Here is a 27,385-nt window from a genome sequence, read left to right as displayed (position 1 = left end):
TAAAGCTAAGGTGTATTCTTTTGCATGCTTTTTTAAAAAATAAATATTTCTGAGTTTGAACCCATTATTGGTGGGTGGTTTTTTTGGTTATTCTAAGGGAATAGTGACACTCATAGGTTTTCTGAGGCAATGTCATTATCTGTCCAGGAAGTATCTGATTCCTGGAATTTCATTTGCTTTTTCACTTTCTTGTCTGTGTCACCTGAAGGAATAAAAAAGGAATATATTTCTCCATGAACAAGGAGAATTAACTTGAGACACAAAATTGTTTTAATCACCATTTAAAAAATTTTATCTATAGTTATACCCAGAAAATGTACTTTATACTTTGGGCCTGTCCATACTAAAATGCATATGAATGTTTGCCTATTCTAAACCATGGAGATTGAAAAAAAAATTGTAAGCTGGCTTAGTGGAAAGTTCATTTTTAAAGTAAACTTCCCAAATATGATAACAAGGTAAAACAGGTTTATTCTTTCTTTATATATATATATATATATATATATATATATATATATATATATATATATATATTCAGATGTATTCTTTAAAAAATACCCAAAAAATGACCAAAAAAAAAAAAAGATTCCTTAATAGACATCTTGCTTGCATTTCACCTCTGCCTCCCAAGAGTTCTCTTTATTTCCCTTGTAAGGTTTATACTTGATTCAGAAAAGTGCCAGGAACTTCATCATTTGAATGGCATTTAGTTGTTCACAAGTGTGAAATGGACTATGTAAGGAGCATCTAAGTGTTGCTTCATTTTTCAACTAACAGTAATCCTCTGTGGTTTTAAAAGATCTGTTCTTTGCATAATAGCAATCATCTTTGTGCTGTTCTTTTTACTCTTAAACTATTAAACGCTGAGCCAGACTGAAATAAATTGTTTCTAATCCCAGGCATTCCTTTTACTAAGAAAATATGCAAGTACTTTGTAGTTAAAGATTTCTGGTATTTACATTTTGCTCCCTGCTCTAACATTGTATCAAACTAAATTGATGGTGGAATGCAAAGTCCCTACTTTGCAAAAATGAATTCCTTTGTGATTTTCCCCTTTCTCGAAAATGGTTGGAAAAGCTTTTATAGTAATAAGCCTACATCCATTATGAATCAGTTGTCTGTTACTTGAGTAGAGATTTAAAGCCTGTTTTGTCCCTTTTAATAAGACAACTGAAAAGAGGAGGAGAAATAATATGCATTGTGTGTTTACAAAGTAGGTTTACATTGAAGAAAGAAATTGAAGAAAACTTCAGAAATGAAAAGACCTGCCATGTTCATGGATAGGCAGAATTAATGTTGTTAAAATGGCCATTCTACCAAAAGCAATATATATATTCAGTGCAATCCCCATCAAAATACCAGTGATATTCTTCATGAAATTTTTAAAAAAGTCCTAAAATTCATTTGAAAGAAAGACTGATAAGAGCCAAAGCAATTCTAAGCCAAAAAAAGCAATGCTAGAGGCCATAATACCTGACTTCGGATTATAATATGGAGCTATAGTAATAAAAACTGCATGGTACTGGCATAAAAACATACATAGATCAGTGGTACAGAACACAGAGACAGACCCACATACCTACTACAGAGACAGACCCACATACCTACTACAGAACAGAAGACAAAGAGACAGACCCATACATCTACCATCATCTGATCCTTGGCAAAGGTGCAAAAACATACATTGGAGAAAAGAGCTCTTTTAAGAAATGCTGCTGAGACAACAGGTTATCCATATGTAGAAGAATGAAACTAGACCCTTATTTCTTAGCCTGCACAAAAATCAACTCAAAATGGATCAAGCACCTTGGAATTAGACCAGAAACTATGCAACTTCTAGAATAAATAATGTAGAGTCAAGAGGCTGGGGTTGTAGCTCAGTGATACAGTGCTTGCCTAGTGTGTATGAGGCACTGGGTTCAATCCTCAGCACCACATAAAAAATAAATAAATAAAATAAAGGCATTGTGTCCATCTACAACTAAAAATATATTTTTTAAAACTGTAGGGTCAACATTCCAGGGTTCCTAAAGTTAATAAATGGGATGGTGTCAAATTAAAAAGCTCTGCACAACAAAGGAAACAATTTGGAATGTGAAGAGAGAACCTAAAGAACCTGAGGAAATCTTTGCTAGTTACTCTTCTGACAGAGGATTAACATCTAGAAGATATAAAGGAAGAGAAAACTTTATACCCAAAATCAAATAACCCAGTTAATAAATGGGCAGGTGAATTAAACAGACACTTCTCAGAAGAAATACAAATGGCCAACAGATATATAAAAAAAGTTCAACATTATTAGCAATTAGAGAAATACAAATCAAAACTATACTAAGAGTCATCTCACACCAGTCATAACGGCAATTATCAAAAGTACAAATAATAATAAATGCTGGAGAGGATGTGAAGAAAAAGGACCTTTTACATTGTTGGTAGGACTGTAAATTAGTATAAGCACTATGGAAATTAGTATGGAGATTTCCTAAAAGACTAAGCATTGCATCCCCATATGGCCCAGCTATACTACTCTTCCATATTTATCCTAAAGAATTAAAGTCATCATAGTGATACATGCATACCCATGTTTATGGCAGCACCAATATAGTCTATCAACAGTTGAATGGATAAAGAGAATGTAATGTGTATACACACACACACACACACACACACACACACACACACAATGGAATTTTATTCAGCCCTAAAGAAAATTGAAATTATATAATTTGCAGGAAAATAGGTAGAGCTAGAGACCATTATGTTGAGCAAAATAAGTCAAACTTAGAAGGTCAAGGGTCCAAGAGTCTTAGTTTTCTTTCATATATGGAAGCTAGAGAGGAAAAGGAAAAGAAAGGAGGGGGTTGGGGACCTCATGAAAATCAAAGGAAGATCAGTAGAGGAAAGGGACCAGTGTGTGGGACGTAGGGTTGAAGGGGGAAGTGCTGAGGAGTGATATTGCCCAAATTATATTGTTAAATTGTGTGCATGTTCAAATACGTAACAGGTCCCATCATTAGGTACAACTATAATGCACCAGTAAAAATGTAGAGAAAAATTGTTTTTAAAAATCATTTTGGAATTAAATAATTTTAGTTTTAAATTCCCTGTAATTCATGAAAGTCACTAAAATTTGATTGGAAAGTCTAAGATTAGTCAATCTGTATTTTTTTAAAAAATTTTATTGCTATTTTATAATTTTACATAATAATGGGATTCATTAAGTGCATTATAATTATATGCAAAAGCAGAAATTATTGTGTTATATTTGTATATGGTTTTTAGAATGTAGTGAAATACCTTTCCATGCTTGATCTTAGCCAAAAAGCTGACAGGCAGTGGAATAACTTTCTTAAACCATATAAATGGTGTTAGAATCACAATTTTAAAGTTGTTCTTAAGCTTTTGAGTTTTGAGTTTTAAAAATTACACAATTGTTTATAAACTTTTTGTTATCAGAGACAACACTTTTTGTAGTTTCTATGAGGTCTACATATTCCTATAGATCTCTTACCAAATGATTTGAATCATTAACAGATAACTAGGTGATCAATTTAAAATATTTGTTTTGTTTTTAATTTCAAAAGGACTGTCTCACTGCGTAGAAATTCGAAATATCAAAAAAGAGAACTCACCCATAGTATACTAGTCTAACAAGAATATTGAAATTTATCTGTTTCACTTATTTTAAAGGATGTATATATATTTTTACATCATATCAATTTAACATGCATACTTTTGTAAAGGATAAGCATATTTTAGTTTGTTTTAATATTATAATTTTATTTGACTGATATATTCATATTCAGATAACAATAGATAAGTCCCCATCCATTCTGTCTTCCAAAGATTCTTAAGGTTCTGTTCCCTAATTGTGAGAATATTTGCATAAGGATTTTGTTTTGTCTTTTTTAAAATTAAGAGTGAGAAAAATAGAAATCAAGTGGTTGAAAGGACATGACTATAAGAATATCCAGATAGATTAGTTATTGTTGTTGTTGTTATTGTGTGTGTGCTCACACACGAATTGAACCCAGGACATCTCATATGCAGGCAAGCACTTTACCATTGCATTTTACTTCCATCCCTATTCTACTTTTAAATTGGACCTTCATAATTGCTTTAGCAATATATCTGTGTTCATTTTATTATTTCTTACCTACCTCCTGCTCGTCCTGAAAAGCATTTAATCATCTGTATTAAAGATCTCCCACAAAGCAATCACATTTTCTTATACAGATCCCATGAATTGTTCTGCTTATGTGATTTGGTATGAGTAGGAGGGAATCTGACTTCTGTCAACATTTAAACATTTATGAAAAATGCTATTGTTCATTGACATCAAGGCATTAAAAAAAAAAAAAGTGTATGGGGGGACCAAAACAAAAATAAAGGATCCGGTCAGTTAAAGAAACAGGTGCTGTTCTCTGCTCTCTGCATTCAAAAATTATGCTGTCAAGATATAGATATATTTGCCTACCTTGGACTGAAATTATCTGTGGTAAACAGAGTTTTATATAAGTTTCATTGTCTTTTCATCAACTAGTGTTTTTTATTTGCTTTCTATACTTTGGTGAGTCTTCAAGGTCCACCATAGAATTTTATAACTGAGGCTTAGTGATCCCATTTATTCAAGTTTTCACATTTGACATTCAAATGTTTCACTAGTAAGCTGAACTCAATGAATTCTCTTAAGTACCATCAGGAGAATTCTATTCCTTTCACAACCTGACCATTTATTTAGCTTTATTGTTTAATTTCATTTTGTAAAAAAGTTTTACATTGAAAATAATAACATTGCAATACTTTGAAAATAACATTATAATAACATCTAAAAATCTAATTCAGAAGTAGACAAAGGCCAAATAAGCTTTAATACTATTTTTTGGCTTCTAATTAAAAAGTTTTCATATCACAATAACCTAAATATTTTAAAGTACTCTAGGCAGTTCTTTAGTATTCCCGGTGATTTCACTAAGTCTTTTCACCTTGCAACAGCTGCAAGTTATTCCAAACATCTGCACTGAATCCTCATTCTGTATAACTCCAGTTGAAAGCAACTCTCTTAACCCATTAATAGCCTCAATAATTCTCTATTACTTTTCTAACCAAGAGTTAGGGAGAAATAAGTTTAGTATATCAGAATGAAGAATTACGAAACTTTCTTTTTAAAACTGATTCTCTATGGTCATAAACATACTTCTTTATTTGCCCATGTGGATTTCTATATTTAAAAATTTAAGAGTTTCTTAAATACTTAAAATTTAGTATATTAAATATTTTTAAAAGTTTTTTTAGGTTTATTAAGTCTTATTTGGTAATATAAAGACAACATTCTGGGTAAAATATTTCATAGATTTTAAACAGTACAATGAATTCAGCACTTCACTGTTATTCCTCTACTACTTCCATATTGGTAAACATTTTTCTGTGCTGTTTTTCTGCATTTTATGCTGTGGGATGAGCACAGAATTATTGAACCCATTACTTATATATTCCACAACTTACTCCAGTACATCTATTAGGCACCCATCCAGAACTGAAGAAACTTGAGACTGTATGGTTGCTTTCTGTGAGGGATAGTATTCGTTTAACAGATAACATGAAAAGATGCCTCTTAAAAAGCCATTGTTATTAACTTTTTGAGTTGGGGATTAATATTTTTGATAAGAACCCTGTGAGTCAAACAATCTTCTGCATTTAAACTTTGAGTCATCGTATGTGGTATTATGAGAAGTTGAAAGACCAATTAATGTGGTAGGTAGAATAAAAACTTATTTATGAATGCCATTTCTGTTTTAGAATTTAGTATTTAGTGTTCAGAAAGATTAAGAGTTCTGCATGTAGTGGTGCACACCTATAATTCCAGCAACTCAGGAGGCTAGAATTGTAAGTTTGAGACCAGCCTCAACAATTTAGCTAGGCCCTAAGCAATTTAGTGAGATCCTGTCTCAAAATAAAAAATTTTTAAAAAATGAAAGGGGTGAGATGTTTCTTGTTCAATCCCTGGTACTAAAAATAAAGAAGTGTATTGGTAACAAATTAAGCTGGAATAGTTTAATTAAAGCAGCAAATGATTACAGTTTATTGAAAGTATCTCCCTAGTGTTACAGTATGTGCTAATTGTTTTGATTTGTAAATACACACACATACACACAAACACACACAGACACATGAAGTTATGTATTAACTGAAACATGCTCATTCTGTAAAACTTGCGGGCAAAAAACTAATTATCTTCAGGTATACAAGAAAAAATTTAAATTTGACTTTTGAAATTAAAAATTAAAGGATGATATTGGAAGAATGAAAATTTTGATAAAAACAGAAGCTCTGGGGTCTGGGGATGTAGCTTAGTGGTGGAGAGCACATGGCTCTGGATTCAATCTCCAGCGCTAAAAAAATTTAAAAAAACAGGCCATGGGAACTGTCGTAGAAAGAAACATTATATTACTCATATTTCTTTTAGTTCTTCCATTCCTACTTCAGAAATCATTTAAATTTATCCAGAAAGGTTAAATTTAAAAGTCGCACCTAGAAAATAAATTTGAGAGCATTAGTATTATTTTACAGTAGTGCTACATTTGACTTCTTATATTAATTTGGACATTTAAAACATATGCTTATACAAAAAGACAATTGTTATTCCTTTTTATGGATGAATACCAGAATATAGTTGTTCCTTTAATTATGTCAGTCTGTTTGAAACTTCACTAATTTCTAGATTAGCTAAATTTACTCTGAAGTTAGTATTGAACATTTTTGCTATACTTTCAGATTAATGGCTGATTTATTTTTTCAGATATGATCTTGTTCTCAGTAATTTCAAGAAGCAATATGACATCATTAAATTATAAAATTATACTGTTTCATTGATTAATATATCCTAATGGTATATTTGTTTGTCTTTTTTGTTCAATATATATGAAGCTTTTTCTGTATGTGCTCTCATGCTCAAAGTTAATATTAATTGCATGTATTAATTTATGTTTGAGAATATTTTTGATGTACAGTCTTAATAACATTATGATGTGCAGTAGACATACCAGTATATCATCCATTCGTATATTCTTCTGTCCTGTTAACCAACAAACATTCTCACCTATTATAAAAAGGCTTTCCTATTTGTCATACTTAGGAAATATTTCATCTACTTATATGAAGCAGTTATTAAAGCCAGTTAGTCTTGAATGGCCAAGATATATTCTTTAGTCCAGATACTTTATCTGTTGGATACTTAAGTGTGTCTTAGTTGAGCCATAAATTGGATTTATATACATAGTTTAGCAATATTAATGTGGGTAGCAAACAGAAGCTGATTTTTGTGTTTAAATTTGAAATTGCTTTTGGATCATTTATAAATAAAAATCTAAGTTATACACTCACCTGAGGTGTAACAATTTAAAACTATTATTAATAAGCAATAATTTATATTATTATTCTGTATGGGATTGATATTTATTTCCTATAAAAGTTTTATATTCTGAGAGTTATCATAGATCACACTCTGGTTATTTTTTCTTCTTTTGTGGTACTGGGATCAAACTCAGAGTCTCGTGCATGCCAGAGTACCACTGAGCCACATCCCTAGCCCCTGGTCATTCTTTATAATCTTCTGCCCAAAGTTGAATGTCACATATTTAGATTATCTTTGTTAATAAAAAACATTACTCAGTCAGTAGTTCTGTTCATAAACAAAGTGTATTCTGGGAGTTATGAAAATAATAGATTCAAAGACATAAGATAGTTTTAACTGTTCCTGACTTGAAACATATAAGAATAATTTCTGATATATAAGAATATCTATCTATTCACTATTCCTATTTTGATTTTAACACGTGACTATGTTAGAATTATTCATGTAAATCCATTTTGGGTCCTATTATAATATCTAAATAATTTTTCTGTTGATGTGAAATTACCTCAGCTCACCTTCACTTACTATCATTCTTGTATCTTGCTTTCTTATAATTTTACTTGTTCTTCATATAAATTAGAGGCTGTAAAGATTATCTATGAAATGTTTTTCCAGTATATTTAGCATCCTGATCTTTATGACTTAGAGTCACAAAAGATAGTATGCCTTTCTGACCAGAAATACACAAGAAAGAGAGCAGAAATTTTGTGTTAAGGACAGTATGACTTGGTAGATATATTTGTTAAGTCATTTTTAAACATTGATTTCCTTTTATTAGGGACAAAAAACCCCAGAAACCTAACCACATAGTGGGCAGAATACAGCACTTTTAACAAGCGCCTTTTGTGAGTGAATTTTACTTTTCACTTTTAAGGTCTCAATATATTATTTTTCTTGTTGACTTTAGAAACATTTATTTTGATTTGGGGATCATTGGAATATTGGAATAAAATATATTAGAATATTGACACAACTATATCCAAATCCAAGCTTGGTCAGTTGTTCGGCTATCTATCTATCATCCATCCATCCATCTATCTATTTAAGTGAAGGCAGGGGTTACATGATCTGTGCTTTTGTTTAATATAATTTATGTCATTTCTGTCATATTTTGGTTGACTTTCTGAATGTGATTGCAGACCTTTACAGAAATCTCCTATATGATACTGAGACCTGAAATTTGCAGGGAATGGGGACAAAAATGATCATATAGCCTTCAAAGACAAGAAATGCACAAATTGAGTCATGTAAGATGAAAAGGTATTTCCAGCACGGAAAAGAGGCAGTTCTGACACAGGAAACCTCACTGCAAAGTTAAAGATATACAGAAGAATGTGGTTTACCAAAGAAAGTAAATAAGTTGAGTTTGTTAGAATTCAGGGAGTATTATATAGGATAAGGTTGGAGAAGTTGAGACCATATTTTCAGTTTACTATTATTTCTATATATCATATTGATATGGTTTTTGAATGTCACAGGTATATCAAAAGTTGGAAAATAGAAAAACTTTATAGAAATATTATACTGCTTTGGGTAGTTTAATTTTTAAAACATTTTAGAAAGCAGCCATTTGATATTTTTACTTAATTATTATGAGTATGTTAACAAAGAACAGATTAGATTTAATCCAACTGAATATCTTTACTTCCTTTTATTATATAGCATTTACTTTCACTCCTTAGACACTCCCTTTTTCTTTTTTCATGTGTGTGTGTGTGTGTGTGTTTCATGTTCTGGGGTTTGAACCTAAGGCCAGTTAAGTTAAGCTTGGCAGGTGCCCTACTATTGAACTACATTGCTAGATCTTTTTAAAATTTTATATTGAATCAGAGTCTTGATAAATTACCCATGTTGACCTCTAATTTGCAATTATCTTGCCTTAGCCCCCAAGCAACTGGGATTACAGCATGTGCCACTGTGTCCAGCCATTGGTGGCTTTTTCATTCTGGAATGAGTTCCAGAATATTGACAATTTAACTATATTTTAATAATTGACAAAAAAGTAAAAAATAGTGATAAAACCAGAGAAGTGAGCAGGTGGGTCATATCAATTATTCACAGCCTTAAGAGGCCATTGAGGTGATTTTAAGATTGCTCTGAGAGTGGAAGTCATTGGAGCATTTTGACTTATGTTTTAACAGGATCATTCTGGTTACTAGAATGAGAATAGTACCTTCTTGCCTACTTGATACAGGCATTTGTTCCCCTTTTTAAAGAGTTTATCATTCCTGTTTATAATTGGCCTACTATTCCATTCAGCTATTTTATTCCATTTTTTTTCCAGTAGAAGAACAACAAACTTTAATCTGTAGTCTCACTCAACACAACACTTTACCTGTGGTCACCAAAATGTATGTGGGGATTTTTCCTCACCAGCCAAGCAGTTCTCCAGCATACACCAACTTGATATCCTACAGTTTAACTCAATTCTGATTCTGCCTGAATAGTGTCAGATCCCACATATTAAAGGCTCAGCTCCACAAGACTTCCCCCCACTTCAGATGCCACTCACAAGCTCCAGGTTGTAACCTGTGCTTCTGACTGAATGACTGTAAGTCAGGAGTATCCACAACCCCTTACTTGGGTTCATTTAATTTGCTAGAGTGACTCACAGGTAAATGCTTACATTTACCCATTTATTATGAAGAATATTACAAAGAATACAGATTAATACCCAGTTAGAAGAGATGCATAGAGCAAGATATATAGGAAGAGGTGTGAAACTTCTGTAGCCACTCTGGACACACCATTCTCCAGGCACCTCCACATGTTTAGCAGCCTGAAAGCTCTCCAAACCCAATAGATATGGAATACACACACACACACACACACACACACACACACACACACACACACACACACACTGTTCTGAGGATTAAACCCAGGAGTGCTGTATCACTGAGCCACACCTGCTCCAAAGAATCAGGGGAGTAAGAGTGGGAGATAGAACTAAAAACTTCAACTTATAATCATGTTTTTTTTCTTTATGGTGATCAGCCCCCATCCAGGGGCCCACCAAGAGTTGCCTCTACCCAGAAAATTCCAAGGATTTTCGGACCTCTGTGCCAGGGACTAGGGAGTTCTAAACTTTCTCTTTTTATCCTATCTTACGCATGTGTGTTTTTGCCATCTTTTCAGCTAAGAAATTCTATGAAAAATGAATTTGCCTAAATATAATAAACCTTTTGAAATGAGTGTACTTCATGCTCTTTAAAGACTTCATTCAACAAGAAAAAAAGATTCATTCATTTATTCATTTTTAAGAAGTTTTAATGAGCTCCTATTATTTGCTCAACATATTCTGGAGTTATGGATTCAAAAGTTTCAAACTTCTTACCTCTTAAAAGTTATCTTCATAGACTAGCCCTTAATTCTTTTCATTTCTAGCATATCTCATCATACCATGAATACAGATTGATAATAGTATTGGTTTTGGTGGAATTTGAGATATGTTAGGAAAAGAGTACAGTTGTAAGCAATAAGCTTATGAGTGTTTTCTAAAGATCTGACTGAATAGCCATGATAATAGAATAGCCCCAGACTGATTGGAGCTATTTTTAGTCATTTCTGTTAAATCACATCTAGAATGTTAGAAAACAACAATCTGAAATGAAATGGTCATATCAACTGTTCCTTATAAGATATTTTGCTAAAGATTGAACAGAATGTGTTACACAGTTTCAGAAGATCTATGGATCCCTACATTATAAATCTTAGCCTGAGGAAATATAGTCCAGTAGAAACAGACATAAACACAAAGTATGTTCATTGCTTTAATAGTGACGAATATAAGGGATTATGGGAACATAATAGTTCTAGGTGGTAAAGAATGGAAATGGAAAGAGGAGAAAATGGGTACATGGGAATGAGTTCCAGAGTATTGACAATTTAACTGCATTTTAATAATTGACAAAAAAGTAAAAAATAGTGATAAAATCAGAGAAGCAAGCAGGTGGGTCATATCAATTATACACAGCCTTAAGAAGCCATTGAGATGATTTTAAGTTTACTCCGAGAGTGGAAGTCATTGAAGCATTTTGACTTGTATTTTAACAGGATCATTCTGGTTACTAGAATGAAAATAGACTTCAGGAGAAAAGATTAGAAGGGGGCAGACCATTGAGACAATTACAGCTATATAGACAGTAGATAATGATGGCTTGGATTGATGGTTAGTTTTCAGATATAGTGGGAAAGTGGAATTAATAGTTTTCATTAATAAGTTGATTGATTATGGAATATGGGAACATCTTAAGAAAAATGGTATTGCCACTGCACAGGGAAATACTTGGCAAAGGCACGTTTAAGAGATATATCTGGAGATTGGTTTTAGAGATTTTAACTTTGAGGCGTCAAGTAGATATTTTGAATAGGCAATTGAATAGTGAATAGTGGGAGTGAAGCAAGCGGGAAATATTTGGGTTTCATCAACATATGGGTAATACTTAAAACTCCGAGACTAAATGAAATTACCAAGAAATGAATAGAGATAGAAACATAAGACAAGCTAATGTGGATGTAAACTCTGGGATAAGAAAAGAGCATATTTAGTGTTGAAGGTAAGAGAATGGAGGAGTCCAAGATCACTGTGTTTCAATTTGATTAGCAAAATAGAAATTGGTGAAGTTAATTAAATAGGAAACCCAGGAGGAAGATAAATTGAAATTTAAGACCTAGACAGGGGATTGGAAGTGTAGCTCAGTGATAGAGCAAATGCCTAGTATACATGAGACCTTGAATTCAATTCCCGCTATCCCCTTCTTCCCCTTCTCATAAAAGAATATTCTGATAGAGATGGTTAAAAAGATATATATATATATATGAATCTTGAGATAAGATATGAGCCAAATGTATATTTTAAGTCATAGAATTAGGAAAGAATACCAAAAGACCAAAGGCATTAAAAAAAACCAAGATAACCCATCAGAAATACCAATATTTAATCCACATAAATATTATGGTGGGTGGAAGAGAAAGAATGAATCAATTTATGAGAGAATAAATATTGGAGGGAAATAAGAACTAAGAGTTTACAGAGGGAAAATTGAAAGTGTCATGTGCTTCAGATAGAAGTGGGGGCAAGCAACTAGGTTTACAATCAGATTGTAATATTTATCAAGACAGATTCAGAATGATAGTGATGGAGCCAAATTTTATTACTTTGGCAATCAAACAGTAGATAAGGGTGTATCCATTGGTTTATGACTCTTTCAGTCTATTGTATTTTACTTACCTAAAACAATACCATGATTAATCAAATTAAAATTAATTTTTGGACATTATGAGGTCAAACATTAGTCACCAAAATCAAATGTGAGAAATGAAGTTTCAGTATCGTGCCAACTGGGGTTCTTGGTTGTAGACAATGGAAACCTTCTGTAATTTAGTTAAAAAAAAAGTTAACTGCTTATGTTAAACAGAAAAGGAATTTATTGGAAAGCTGTTTGTTCACATACTTCATAGAAGACTGGGGAAATAGGCTTAGAACAGTGATGAGAACTAAAAGAGGCTATACAGCCAAGAATAGCCATTCAGAAAGTTGGGTTAGGATAACCCACCAGTGGACCCCCTCATTGCTACTAGCACTGATACTAGCACTGATATCACCATCACTGCTATAAATAATCTAAATATGAGTCTTTATTCACTAATAGCTAAGTCTTTGGTTTTTTTGGAGGGGAGGTTTTTCTGGGAATTAAACTTATGGGTGCTTTACCACTGAATCCTTTTTATTTTATTTTTTAAAATTTTGAGACAGGGTCTCACTAAGTTGTCCCACCTGGCCTAGAACTTGCAATCTGTGTACCTCAGCCTGCCAGGTCACTGGGATTAGAGGCATGGACATGTTTAGATCACGTGTCTGTGTCCCATTGCCAGAAAGCTGGGAGAGAAAGTATGGATCCCCCCACTTCAGAGTTCTGTAGTTGTAGATATTTTCCCCACAGAAACCCACTCCGTGGTAATACCTTCAAATAGACAAAATAATCAAGTACCAGATAGCCAGCAGCAGCTCATATTATAAGTATCAAAGTTTAAAACTTTGAGGAAATTAATTTGAAATTCACATGACCAAAATGAAAAGTATTAGTAAATTCAAAATCTAAGTATTGACTTACTAATATTAAATTCAGGAATATCAAGTTAAAAACTTGGCTTAGGTCTCTCCTAATTCATACTTTATATTAGAGTCTCTTCTATATCCTCTCTCTCCCAAATCTTTGAGCATCTGTAACCCAGTTAGGATGCATGACAGCTACCTTGTCAAACCACAAGAAACAATTGAAGACACCATTATGGAGGCCAGTAGCAAGAGCACATTTCTAGAGATGACATTAATCTGAGCTAGACCTGAAGAGCCATTAGGAATAGTTGTGACCCTTCAGAGGGGGAAAGAGAAATACTACAGGCAGGAGAGCAGACTAGTCTGAGGCTGGGCGGAAAGTACAACAGGTCATAGCAGGAGCTAACTGAATGGGTGGGCCTGGCGGGATCAGGAGGGATGAGACACATGGCAATAGAGGGGAGAGCAGATAAAGGTATCTGTCTTACAGATAATGGCTGCCCAAATTCTTCAAATATCTAGGCTTATGAAAACCTTTTGTTTTCGGGGGGAGGCTAAGATTTAATTTGATTTTTTAAAATGCTTCTCTGCCAGACCATTATGAAGTCTCCACAGAAGAAAAGGCTCCTTATCTCTATAATTCATACCATAGTGGACTTTTGGCTGGCCCCCTTTTTAGCCATAGATAGCAAAATTCCCAAAGATGTTTTTTCTCCCACAACCCTCCATCTGTATTCCCTACATATACGCTACATGTAGGGACCAACCCAGTCTCTTCTGCCATTTCAAGGCCACAGCTCAGGCTGGACCTCTTTACCCATTTCTTTTCCTTCTTTCTAGCCTCCAGAACTGTTTTCTCCATTAACTCATACCTCTTAAAATTTAAACCAAATTAGCTTCTCCTCTCTTTCTAATCAATTACCCTGTCTCTACCATATATACAATCTATCAGTGCTAAAAAGAAAGAAAGAAAGAAAAAAAAAAACTCCTTGGAAAGCGCCCAGAGATACAGTGGAGGTTTTGAATACTTTGTGCTTCAAGTTTTTTTCCCTGTAATTTTTAAATGAAAGGAAGTAAAATGTAGGAGATTGGGGTGGCTTTTCCTGGCTGAATTCAGGGAGGGTATCTATGACAGCTGGTATTACTATTTATGAAAAGAAGAGAGGTCATGATGGAAAGAGAAGGACAGAAAGGTAGGGGTCAAATTTACAAAGAACTTTTTTTTCCCCAGGCTAGAATTTGGATCATTCATGAGTTCCTACCATTCTCTCTTATTCAGCCAACTATGGAGTTGAGGGGAATAATTTAGACAAATCTAGATTTCCTCTAAAGGTGTCCATGTTGGTGTTCCCTATTATGTTTTTTCAAGGATTTCCCTGATCTCAGACTTAAAAAAAATTCTCAAACACTTAAAATAGTGCTTTCTACGTGCCACTGTTCCAAGTGCTTTAAAATATTAACTTATATAATCTTTACAAACAATCCTTGCAATTTTTTTGGTTACTTTCCTATTTTATTGATGAAAAATGAGGGCATAGAGAGATTAAGGAATTTGCTCTAGATACTACAGCTAGAAATTAGGTAGTAGAAACATAATTCAAACCCTGACAGTGGCTCCTGAGTCCACATTTTTTACCTCTGTCTGTGCCACACTGGCCAGTGCTTGAGAAAGCAGAGTCCTGGAACTATCTGCATCAGAATCAACAGAGGTGCTTGGCCCACTTCAGACCTACCATATTAAAAAAAAATGTACAGGATGGGGCACCTAGTTATTTATATTATAAAGTCCCTTAGACTACTCTGATATGCATCTTTCTTTAGGAACTTCTATTTTATAATAATCTAGTGTCACTATGTTCACTTTTTTGTATAGTTCCTTTGACCATAAGAGTAAATGTTTTCTGAAGACTACCTTATTAGTATAGAACTTAAAAATTCATACTGTTATTCTTTAGTTTGACTTTTAAGCTTTAACCTGAAATTTATACGAAATTCTTTCTGGAACACTCTTGACCAACAATGAAAATGGAATTTTCATTTATTTCCTACTTGTGCATTATATCTCAAAAATGCACTTTAAAACTGAGTAGAATCTCAGAACTATATGATGAAAATGAAGAAAACTGCTAAGTTCTAGACAGTACATCCTGTGTGATATGAAAAGAACTCTGGATTACAGAACAGGTCTGTGTAGTACTATAGCTCTGTTCTTAACTGGGTTGATAGATGGGAATAAAGCTCAACTTCCAGAGTGAGCAAGGGTTCACTTGCTGTTTTGCTAACCCAAGATCCTGATAAAAAATTATTCACTAAGGTAGGAAAATCAGATTACTATAGATAATGATTAAAATTTTAAGGGCATTAAACTTAAGTGACATACTTTTTCTTACTTTGCAATTTGCCTTGGAAAAACCAGTCTTTACTAAAATGTACTCTAGTGACATTTTATAGTCCTTCCTATTTGTTTGAAACCAAGATCAAAATTTTCTTGGAAAGAAAAGGATCCAGATCTGCAGAGAATATTGGGACAATATCCAAAACACCAAGGTCATACAAGGAGAGAGAACTTTAGAAGTATGAATTAAGTGGGACTCCTTTTATTAATTCCCTTCCAGAAAGCTGTAGAATCACTGATATGAAATATCTTCCTGTGCTTTCTTCCCACCCTGCCATGCTAACTTACACATCCATGTGGAGTTTGGGACTGCTTGAATCTCTGCCTAGGACTTTAAAAATAATTTTGTTTCAACCCAGCACCCCCCCCCTTACCTTTTTTTCCCAACAAAAATAAAATAATTCTCTGATGTATCTATGTTTAAATTTTTTTCTTGAAATATTTCCTAATATTTCTTTTCTCAGAAAACTTGACTTAATTTGCTGTAGCCACAGACCTTTCTCTCTGCCCTCCTGTGGTTTGCTGTGGTAGTATATCTGTAGGATACAATTTAATCTTCAGAAAATTTACTTTCTACCAGCAGTGCTGGGCAAAGTAAATTTTCTAAATGAAACATCTTGCAAACATTATATCTGACAAACTCTCAAATGGTGAACTTTTTTAGTGTTTGATCTTTTTCCTTAATAAGACTTTTTAGAAAAATTGTTGCACTATTGGCACTCAATAATGATGATTGATAACCAATTTCAGGAATCCTAACTTATTTCACACATTTCCCAGTCTTTGAAAAATCTCTCTATTCGAGCTGATAAAGTTTTGAACTTTGATTAGCTCACATTATTGAATAAAGTACTAGATCAAAGATAAAATGGTCCTATACCTGTTTTAATCATGTAACCAACATTTGTCTACCAGTTTTCTCTAAGGAAAACAATCCTGACCTGGTTAGAAACACTTTTCCCTGCAAGTCTCAAGAGAGAAGAAAGATTTGGAAGCTACTATTTTTATTCTTAGGAAAATATTATAAGAAACCATCTGGACCAAGAAACTAAAAATTAATTGTATGTTTTTAAGAAAGAGAGTTGTATGTAACTGTTAGGTTGAAGCTTTCCAAATTACTGATAAAAATTTACCCACAATCATAACAGTTTAGTATAGTTCAATTCAATACTTTTGTGTGTGTGAATGAAAGACAAGGCAAAGGTCAACTGGGCATGTTTACAGTGGGGGCTTCCTGCAGAGTTTGATATGATAAGTATATACTAAGGCAAAACTTCAGTTTGCACTTATTAGAATTTCAAGCTAATTTTTTCTCTCTTGACCTTGCCAGCATTATCAGGTTTGTATTAAGTGTCAAAAATTTCCTCTTGTCAAAATATAAACATTGGCTCATTCTTGGGCCATCTGTTGTACACTAATAGTTTTGATTTATTCTTCCTCTGTCTCACACACATACTAATGGTGCAGATGCAAGGTTTACATTTCCTTTTATTGATTTTTAATTTTATTGAGTACATTAGTGGCACAAATACTGCATTCACATTAGCTATTTATATAAACTATTCCTAGTTTTGAGATGAGTGATATAATTTGCTTATGTTTTTACTATGATGAGAAGCTCTATATCATAAGCATTTAAATAGATCTTAAATGATTATAATCCACTTAATTTTACTACATTTTTTTTTTGCAATTTTCATTTTCAGGATAGGTCATTGTATTTGTCTATGTGCTTTAATGATTTCATGTTTCCTAACTGACCGTGCTTTAGTGAATAAACACATTTGGTTTCTAGTCAACAATTAGTATAGCTTTAAGAAAACAACTTTAGTTCCAAATGTTGTGAATTCAGATAAGTAATTTTGAAAGGTCTACTTTTTTTGTTCTAATTAGTTATACATTACAGTAGAATGCATTTTGACACATCATACATAAATGGAGTACAGCTTCTCATTCTTTTAGTTGTACATGATATAGAATCACTCCAGTCATGTAAACATATATACACATAGGATAACAATGTCCAAATAATTCTACTATCCTTTCTAACCCAATACCCACTCCCCTCCTTTTGCTCCCCTCTAACCCATAGTACCTCTATTCTTCCCTAGCCCCACCCCCTTATTATGAATTAGCATCCACATATCAGAGAAAACATTCGGGATTGGCTTATTCTGCTTAGTATATTATTTTCTACCTCCATCCATTTACCTGAAAATGCCATAATGTCATTCTTCTTTAAGTCTGAGTAATATTCCATTGTGTATATATGCCACATTTTCTTTATACATTCATCTGTTGAAAGGCATCTAGGTAGGTTCCATAGTTTGGCTATCGTGAATTGAGCTGCTATAAACATTGATGTGTCTGCATCACTGTAGTACGCTGATTTTAAGTGCTTTGAGTATAAACCAAAGAGTGGGATAGCTGGGTCAAATGGTGGTTCCATTCCAAGTTTTCTGAAGAATCCCCATACTGTTTTCTATAATGGTTGCACCAATTTGCAGTCCCACCAACAATGTACAAGTGTACCTTTTCCTGTACATCCTCTCCAACATTTTTTATTACTTGTATTTTTGATAATTGCCATTCTGACTGGAGTGGGATGCAATCTTAGAGTAGTTTTGGTTTACATTTCTCTAATTGCTAGAAATGATGAACATTTTTTCATGTATTTGTTGATTGATTGTATTTCTTCTTCTTTGAAGTGCCTATTCAGTTCCTTAGCCCATTTATTGATTGGGTTATTTGTTTTTTTGGTGTCATGTTTTTAGAATTATTTATTTATCCTAATTGCTCTGAGATGCATGTGGTAAAGATTTTCTCCCATTCTGTAGGCTCTCTTTTCACATTATTGTTTCTTTTGCTGAGAAGAAACTTTTTAGTATGAATTTATCCTATTTATCGATTCTTGATTTTACTTATTGTGCTTTAGGAGTGTTGTTAAAGACTAAATGAAATGGTGAAGATTTGGGCCTGCTTTTTCTTCTGTTAGGCATAGGGTCTCTGTTCAAGTTGAAAGGCCTACTTTTTTTTTCTTTAAAGGATAGAATAATTGTTCAATTTATTCATTGATATTCTATATGTATTTCTCTTTTTTTACATGACAGTAGAATGCATTTATACTCTTTGATATATCATACATAAATGGGGCATATAATTTCTCATTTTTCTGATTGTACATGTTATAGAATCACATTAGTCATGCAGTCATATATGTACAGAAAGTAATAATGTCTGTTTGATTCTACTATCCTCCCCATCCTCATAAACACTCTCCTCCCTTCCCTTCACGCTCCTCTACCTCATCTAAGGTAATTCTGTTCTTTCCTAGTGCCTCCCCCCTTATTGTGAATTAGCATCCTCATATTAGAGAAAACATTCAGCCTTTGGTGTTTTGGGATTGGCTTATTTTGCTTAGCATGGTATTCTCTGAAGGGCCTACTTTTAATTGCTGCTTTGGCTCTCTTATTTTTGAGGGCTAAAACTTCAATTTGTTTGGCAGTTTGAAAGAGCTTGTAAGATAAATGAGTAGAGTGATATTAGGAAAAAAAACTCTCAGACATAAACATAGATTAGAGAAAATCTAATGCAAAACTATTTTTGAAGTAAGGATAAGTAATGTTTTAATTTTTGATCTGATTTTAAGAGTTTCTGTATTTGCAAACTAACCTCATCTCAGGAATTCAGTGGATATGGGCCAAATATAAAATGTTAAGTAAGAGGTCATTATTGTCAGTATTGTCCTGATATGCAGTTTTTTGACTAATAGAGGACCATGTTGATGCAAGTCAGAGCTGCTCAGTGTCACAATTACAGCCAATTGCAAACTTGAGTTTTCTTCATTCTTAGGGTACCTTATTTAATGCCTTTCATTCTATCAAAGATAAAGGGCTCCAACCCTGAGCCATAGAAGGCATCTTATCTAGTATAACATGGACTAGTAAATGGTCTGCTAATTAACAAGAAGAGTGGTTAAAACAGGGATTTTTAAAAAAATATATCTTTATTTCATTTTATTTAATTATGTAAATGTGCAGTCATTGGCCAGTTTTCAATGTAGGACTGATGCCTTTTTGATGTCCAGATCTACTATTTAGAATTCCATTTTGCTCTTCTTGCATAAACTACACTCACATTTCATAAACCATAATTTCCAATATCACTTACAGTTGTTTTAAATTAGAATAAGAACTTAAAGATACTTGGTAATCAATCTGACTTGTGATTTTCCCCATGTTCTTAATACTGGTTTTGCAATGAGAAAACAAAATTTAATCTACTCACTTATCAAGACTTGATCTCTTTCCACATTATTTTTATCAGTTTACATAGTATTTTATTAAATACATAGTTATACTAACAAATGCACTAAGCAAAATTAGTTTTGGAAAAAAGCACAATTCAAATAGTCATGAAGGTATGGTATGCTATAGGATCTAGTTAGTGAGTTTCATAGGGGGAACAGAAAGAATCTTTTAATTTAGTAAATCAATTTCTACTCTATGTGGATATGTAGAATCGACATCTGATAACTCTGTAGGACCTTAATGCTGTTGTGAATCACTACCATAACCTTAAGCTAAGCAAAATGTGATCCTCTTCTTTTGGTAAGTCATTCTTCAACATCTTTGCTTTTCTAAAAAGAAAAGAAACAAATAACTTTGGATTCTGTGTCATAAAACTACTACTGTTTGGTTTATTCTAACAAAGTGAAAGAGGGAATTGAAGAACTATAAAAAATAGCACATTTTCTCACGTACAAATTGCATAACATTGGAAAATTGATGCTTTATTCTCACAGTTCAATGTTTTGATTCCCCCACCCTTGTTTCTGTAACTTCTTCTGGGAATATGATTAATAAATCATTTCATATAATTTTTGTCTATATTGTTTCATCCCTGAGGGTATCCTGTATATGTAAGCCTTATAAAGTCTTCTCAGAACTCCATTTGAAAATGTCATTTTAAATTTTTTTTAAATTGGTGACATAATTTTGAATAACAGTGCAGAAATAGATTTATTTCTATGGCAAAATTCTTTTCCTACATTTCTTTATCATTTTTAAATAGTTTCAGCTTTGCCATAGTTGGACTATTTTAACTGATTTAATAGAAACAATTTTGTTCAAATTCATCAAATTCTACCTCTACTTTTCCAAGATTAACTTTCTTTCATTAGTTCATTAATAGGATTTAAGTAAAAAGGAGTAGGGCGGCAAGAAGGCTAAATAATAAATATGTTCTTTCTATGCTGTTAAAAAATAATAGAGCTGTCCCTGATTACTTCAAACCTTATTAAGATTCCTCTGGACCAAATACCTTTAGTATTGTTTCACAAATTTATAATATAACTAGTAACTGGGCTCAAGTTTAGGCTTTGATTGACAGAAAATCCAAAATAATAGTGACTTAGATAAATTAGAATTTTGAAGTTTCAGAGGTCTTGGTCAGCAGGATCTCCATTTCCTGTCTGGTAGCTCTGGTTGCTCTGCTTATATTTCCAGCTCATGGTCCAAAAGGGCTACTCCAGCTCTAGCAGTCAGATCTGCTTTCTAGCCAGCAGGAAAAGGGAAGGAGGAGGGGACCCTCCATTAGTACCACCTTAAAGAAGAAGTGGCAGGTACCACTTCTTATCTTCATTGATGAGAAATGCGGCTTCCCCTGCTTGCAACAGAAACTGAAGAGTATGGTCTTATTTAGAGTGGTGGCATACAGACTAATATCAAAGGTCCTGTTTCTATGCTAAAATTACCAAAGAAGAGCATTTATTGTCATATAAACAAATGTCTGTTTATATGGCAATTCATATTGTTTCTCTAACAAAATAAAAACTTAGGTTTGTATTCCTTAAAAGAAAACATTCTCTGTAGCACAGTGCTGAATATATGCCAGAATACTTTGCTCAGTAATTTTTTTTAAATGAAGTTAATAAATATTTGTTGATTAACTAAAGCTTCTTTGTTTCTATAGTTATGACTAAAAGGATTAATGATCTAAAAAAGAGTGATGAATACAAAGAAGAAAAATGATTCAGGGTTCATTGTTGTGAGGTTCAAACCTCATTTATTTGAAGGCAGTGAAGGTAACTGTTAAATGAAGCAACTGCACTGTTCTAGCTGTCTATATGTATGTAATTATTTATTATATAAGGTAAGCACTACTAGAATTTATAATATACCAAATTTGGTTTCCTGCAGTTATGGTCTTTGGGCTTTTTGCCAAACATGCACTTTAAATTGCAGGCTATATCACATGTGAGACCCTGCACTCAATTCCCAGCACCGTTAAAAATTAAAAATGTAAGCTGTTCCTCCCCAGTTTGCAAATCTCTAATGATCAGAGATGAAGCAGGTTAAATAATTATTTGTATGCATGGAAATTGTGATTCTTTTTTCATAAATAATAACATATTTTTTTACTAATGAAGAGTATCTGTAGGAGATATTGTGTTAATCCCAGCTACTTGGGAACCTAGTCAAGAGGATTACAAGTTCCAGGCCAGCCAGGGCAGCTTAGCAATGACCTTGCCTCAGAGTAAAAACAAGTTTAAAAAAGGGCTGGGAGGCGCTTGGGGTTGTGGCTCAGTGGTAGAGCGCTCACCTAGCATGTACGAGGCCCTAGGTTTGATCCTCAGCACCACATAAAAATAAATAAATAAATAAATGGTATTAAAACACAATAATAATAATAAAAGAAGGACTGGGAATGTAGCTTCGTGGTAGAGCACTAGCATGTACAAGGTCCTGGGTTCAATTGTCAAAACTGCAAAAGAAAGAAAGAAAATTGTGTTTAAAAACAACATTTTTTTGTTGAGCAGGCAACTCAGAATTAAGTCTAAGTCTCATCTTAACTCATGACCACTGGAATCTAAGTGTATTTATTTTTATAATAACCTAAATTTGGGGCTTACATGTTTTTGGTGTGTTTTCTCATTCAAATTAGAGACCCCGAAACAGTATTTTAATTCTAGGAATTAAGCTATTTATACTTTTCATAGCAGGAAGATCAGCAAATTGTGTTTTTTTCCCTTGGTTATGTTATCTTATTCTCAGAAATGTGTGATCTTTGTGCCCAACAATGCTCCTTAAAAATGAGAGAAAACAAAACCAGAAAAAGAAAAGAAAGAAAAACTACTATACTGCCATGCTAGAATTCTAACAGAACTTCACTCATCCTTCCTTGCTTCCTTTTTTAAAAAAAGTATTCTTGTGGAAATGTTGTCTTGAGTTATACAAAGCACAAGTTACTGGAAATGTTTTCTACACAGTTCTGTCTATATCAATTTCAATTTGCTCTTCATAAGTTTCTTTTTTATTAGCTTTGCTGATAATTGCATTTCAATCACACTTTAAACTAAGTTGCATTGAGTTTTTGTTACTCTTAACTATGTCAAATCTACATTTTAAGGAGTTCTAACCTATAGCAAGTTTGAAGGAATTATGAAACAATGAACATAGGAACTAGGAAACAAAACAAGTTAAACTTAGGTTCAGTTTTATGTAATTTTAATGATGCTCCCTTAAGTGGAAATACTATCATGCTCTTTTCTCTCTGTGATAATTTTTGTTTTTGCTAGAGGGAAGAATAGTTATTTGAAATAGTTGTTAATATCAGTCATACGTCATTTATAATCAGCTTTAGAATACCTACAGCCACACATATATTTTTTCCAAAACATTTCTATTGCCCTCTTTTCCAAAGCCAAGCTCTTCTTGACTCATTGTTACTTTTAGTAATTGTGTGGCTAGAGACCAGTAATCTCAGATGTACCTGATTCACTTACAGGTCATCAAAAGTTTTCCGTGGTATATTTATTTTTTCCCATTTTTTCTTTGAGGCATTATAATTGTTCATAATTATACAACATTGCAATATAATTTGGCCAATATCATTTCCCAGTATTTCCCCTTTCCCTTCCCTTGTGCCTTTCCTCTATTCTATTATCTCCCTTCAATTTTCATGAGATACTCTGCCCCTCACCACCTTTCTTTTCCTTTTTCCCCTCTAGCTTCCACACATGAAAGAAAACACACAAACTTTGACTTTCTGAGTTTGGTTTATTTCACTTAACATAATGCTTTCCAGTTTCATCTATGTTCCTGAAAATGACATAATTTCACTGTTCTTTATGGCCGAATCAAACTCCATTGTGTGTGTGTGTGTGTGTGTGTGTGTGTGTGTGTGTGTGTGTGTATCACATTTTCTTCATCTGTTGATGGATACCTAGATTGATTTCATAATTTGATAATTTTGAATTATGTTGCTATAAATATGGGTATTATAATAGTATGCTGACTTTACTTTAGAATAAATACTGAGGAGTGTTATAGATGGGTCATATGATGGTTCCATACCTACTCTTCTGAGGAGCCTCCATACTGAAAAATGGTTTACAATCCCACCAATAATATAAAAGTGTTCCTTTTCTTCCACATCCTCACCAGCATTGTTTGTATTCTTTTCTTAATTAGACCTTTATGTTTATACATAATAGTTGGATTCATCCTGACAAACTCATACATACATCATTGTTTGTATTCTTGATGACTGCCAATCTAACTAGAGTAAGGTGAAATTTCAGTGTAGTTTTGATTTGTATTTCCCTAATTGCTAAAATTGTTGAACATTTTTTCACATATTTGTTGGCCATTTGTATTTTTCTTTGAGAAGTATTTGTTGAGTTAATTTGCCCATTTATTAATTGGGTTATTTGGGGTTTTGTTTGTTTGTTTGTTTTTGGTGTTAAGGTTTTTTTCTTTTTTTATATTTATATATAATAGCAGAATGCATTATAATTCTTATTACATATATAGAGCTTAATTTTTTGTATCTCTGGTTGTATACATAATATACTCACACCAATTCGTGTCTTCATACATGTACTTTGGATAACAATGATCATCACATTCAACCATCATTAATTACCCTATGTCCCCTCCCTTCCCCTCCCACCCCTCTGCCCTATCTAGAGTTCGTGTATTCCTCTCATGCTCCTGCTCCCTATCCCACTATGAATCAGCTTCCTTATATCAAAGAAAACATTTGGCATTTGGTTTTTTGGAATTGGCTAACTTCACTTAGCAATATATTTCTTGGTGTTAAGGTGTTTTTTTTTTTTTAGTTCTTTATATATTTTGGATATTAATCCTCTGTGAGAAGAGTAGCTAGCAAAGATTTTATCCCATTTTGTAGATTCTCTTCATATTAATCCTTTCCTTTGCTGTGCAGAAGCTTTTTAATTTGATACCATCCCATTTATTAATTCTTGGCATTGTTTCCTGAATTTGAGGGGTCCAATTAAGAAAGATGTTTCCTATGCCTGTGTGTTGGAGTGTTGACCTCATGTTGTCTTCTAGGAGTTTCGAAGTTTCTGGTCTAGTTCCTAGATTTTTTATCTGTTTTGAGTTGAGTTCCATGCAGGGTGAGAGATAAGCATTTAGTCTCGTTCTTCTACATATGAATAACCAGTTTTCCTAGCCCCAGTTGTCAAAAAGGCTATCTTTTCTCCAGTGTATGTTTTTGGCACCTCTGTCAAGGATTAGATGATTGTAGATAAATGGGTTTGTCTTTGTGTCTTCTATTTTGTTCCATTGATCTACATGTCTGTTTTTATGCTTGTTACTGTAACTCTGTGGTATATTTGAAGTTTGGCTGTGTTATAGTTAGAGCTATATAATTGTGCTAGACACATATTTATGATTCTTTAAACTCTTCTACTAAGCTATATGCTTTTTAAGGGTAAGAACTATACATCATCTTTAGCATATACCTGTCACAAATAAATATCTATGTCCTGGCCACTTCAAAGGGGCAAGACTAAGCAGGAAAGGTACTAGGCCCTTTCCCTGCTTTAAGCAGAACTTCTCTTTTACATATTAGTAATTTTGGATAATATTTTAGAGGAAAATTTCTCTTTTAAAATGGGGTTTGAAAATGACTGTTTAGTGGGTACACAATTTAGTATTGTGTAATATTACTTAGTCTAACCCTCATTATTTTACAGGACTGGAAAGTGAGACCCAGAAAGGAGATAAATATATATATGTATTGTCCAGATCATTCAGCTATTCAGTGGTGGAATTAGAATTAAAACTCCCTTTCCTGACTGCTTAAATGACACTCTTTATAATATACTGAAGCATATGTATTATCAGCACCCATGAGTATTCCCCAAATTCTGCATAACTCCTGGTAATGGTACATACTCAGTAAATGTGTATTGTATTAATTAATGAATGATCTTAATTACCTTTAAGCCAGGTCCAAATAAAAACTCATTTTCATGATCCCAATGAAATGTCAACTTCATAGAAAGCCTAAATTTGGCCTGTTCTAGTGCTGAGCCAGTTGTTATATATAACAAATTATTCTTTGTTAATTTTAGGATCACCTACTGTTACCAGCTACCACCCATAACAAGACCACAAGACCAAAAATGTCAATTGTATTACCAGCAATAAACATAAATGGTAAGTTAAAATTTCAGTTTAAAAACAACATGAAATTCCTGTGCTTAACCAGGATTCTCTGGATTAATGGAAAGACATTTGAAGTGTTCAGTTGGGCAAGTATAACTCCATGCATTATTTTTTAAACATTTTCCCATGTTTTTCACAAAATGTTATTTTTAAATTCCATTGTTCCTATATTTTTAAAGAAAAAAATAGTTCTCTTTTACTTACAGAATTGGGAAACTTAGCATTTGACTGCTTTTTGTTGGGAACCTTTCTAGTCATACCTGCAGTATAAGAAGTCCTTGTTGCCAGGTTCAGTGGCTCATGTTTGTGATTTAGGAGGCTGAGGCATCAGGATCGAAAGCTTAAGGTCAGCAACTTAGTGAGACCCTGTCTCAAAAAGAAAAGGGGTAGGGCTGGAGATGTAGCTCAGAAAAATCCCTGTTGTGTTCTGACACTGATTTTGTAATTAAGTTTTTAGAATTCAAAACAGTTTTCTGTTTTACCTAAATGTTGACATGATTCTAGATCAAATAGCAAAACCCTATTTATGTGTAATCCATAATATTGATGAGTTTGATATTGATAGTGTCACTATGGCATTTTGTTCTATGAGTACTGGGTATGAAACGGAATACAAATAATGTTATGATACTTTGAGGCTATTGAAAAATGTCAAGGTGTAGTTTACTTGCTTATAACCTAGAAGGAAAATAAAACAAGAACAAAAATCTTGTCCTCCAAAGAGAAATTCCTGTAAGTAATATACAAAGTACTAAAGAACTGTGGTGAAAGAGAGATTACTTCCAGCTGGGTTCTTCATGAAGAAGAGAAATAATTTGCTTCCAGCTGTGTGTAATAAATGAGCACAGTATATTATTGACAATTTGCTCTGACACATCATATTAGGCTTATTGAAATAGAAGAGTTGGCCTTTCTCAAATCCATTTGTCCATTTATCTGGCATAATAAAACTACTAGTAAATTTTCTGTCTAGTGATTAGAATCTGATAGTCTATGAGGAAGACAGAACTAACCTGCAGTTGAATCAGCTGACA

The 27,385-nt window shown here is 33.2% G+C and overlaps 1 protein-coding gene across 1 annotated transcript in view; it reads left to right on the top strand.

Moving 5' to 3' along the window:
• Window positions 1-27,385, top strand: part of Atf6 (activating transcription factor 6) — a 213,084-nt gene that overhangs the window by 122,625 nt on the left and 63,074 nt on the right. Inside the window, exon 15 of the mRNA XM_078027138.1 lies at window positions 26,258-26,342. Coding sequence (XP_077883264.1) covers window positions 26,258-26,342 — 85 coding nt within the window. The remainder of the gene's footprint in view (window positions 1-26,257; window positions 26,343-27,385) is intronic.

The sequence above is a fragment of the Ictidomys tridecemlineatus genome, chromosome 11, assembly GCF_052094955.1.
Source record: "Ictidomys tridecemlineatus isolate mIctTri1 chromosome 11, mIctTri1.hap1, whole genome shotgun sequence".
NCBI classification, from domain to species: Eukaryota; Metazoa; Chordata; class Mammalia; order Rodentia; family Sciuridae; genus Ictidomys; species Ictidomys tridecemlineatus.
Note: the sequence above shows the minus strand (reverse complement) of the source record. Positions and strands in the feature narration are given on the sequence as shown.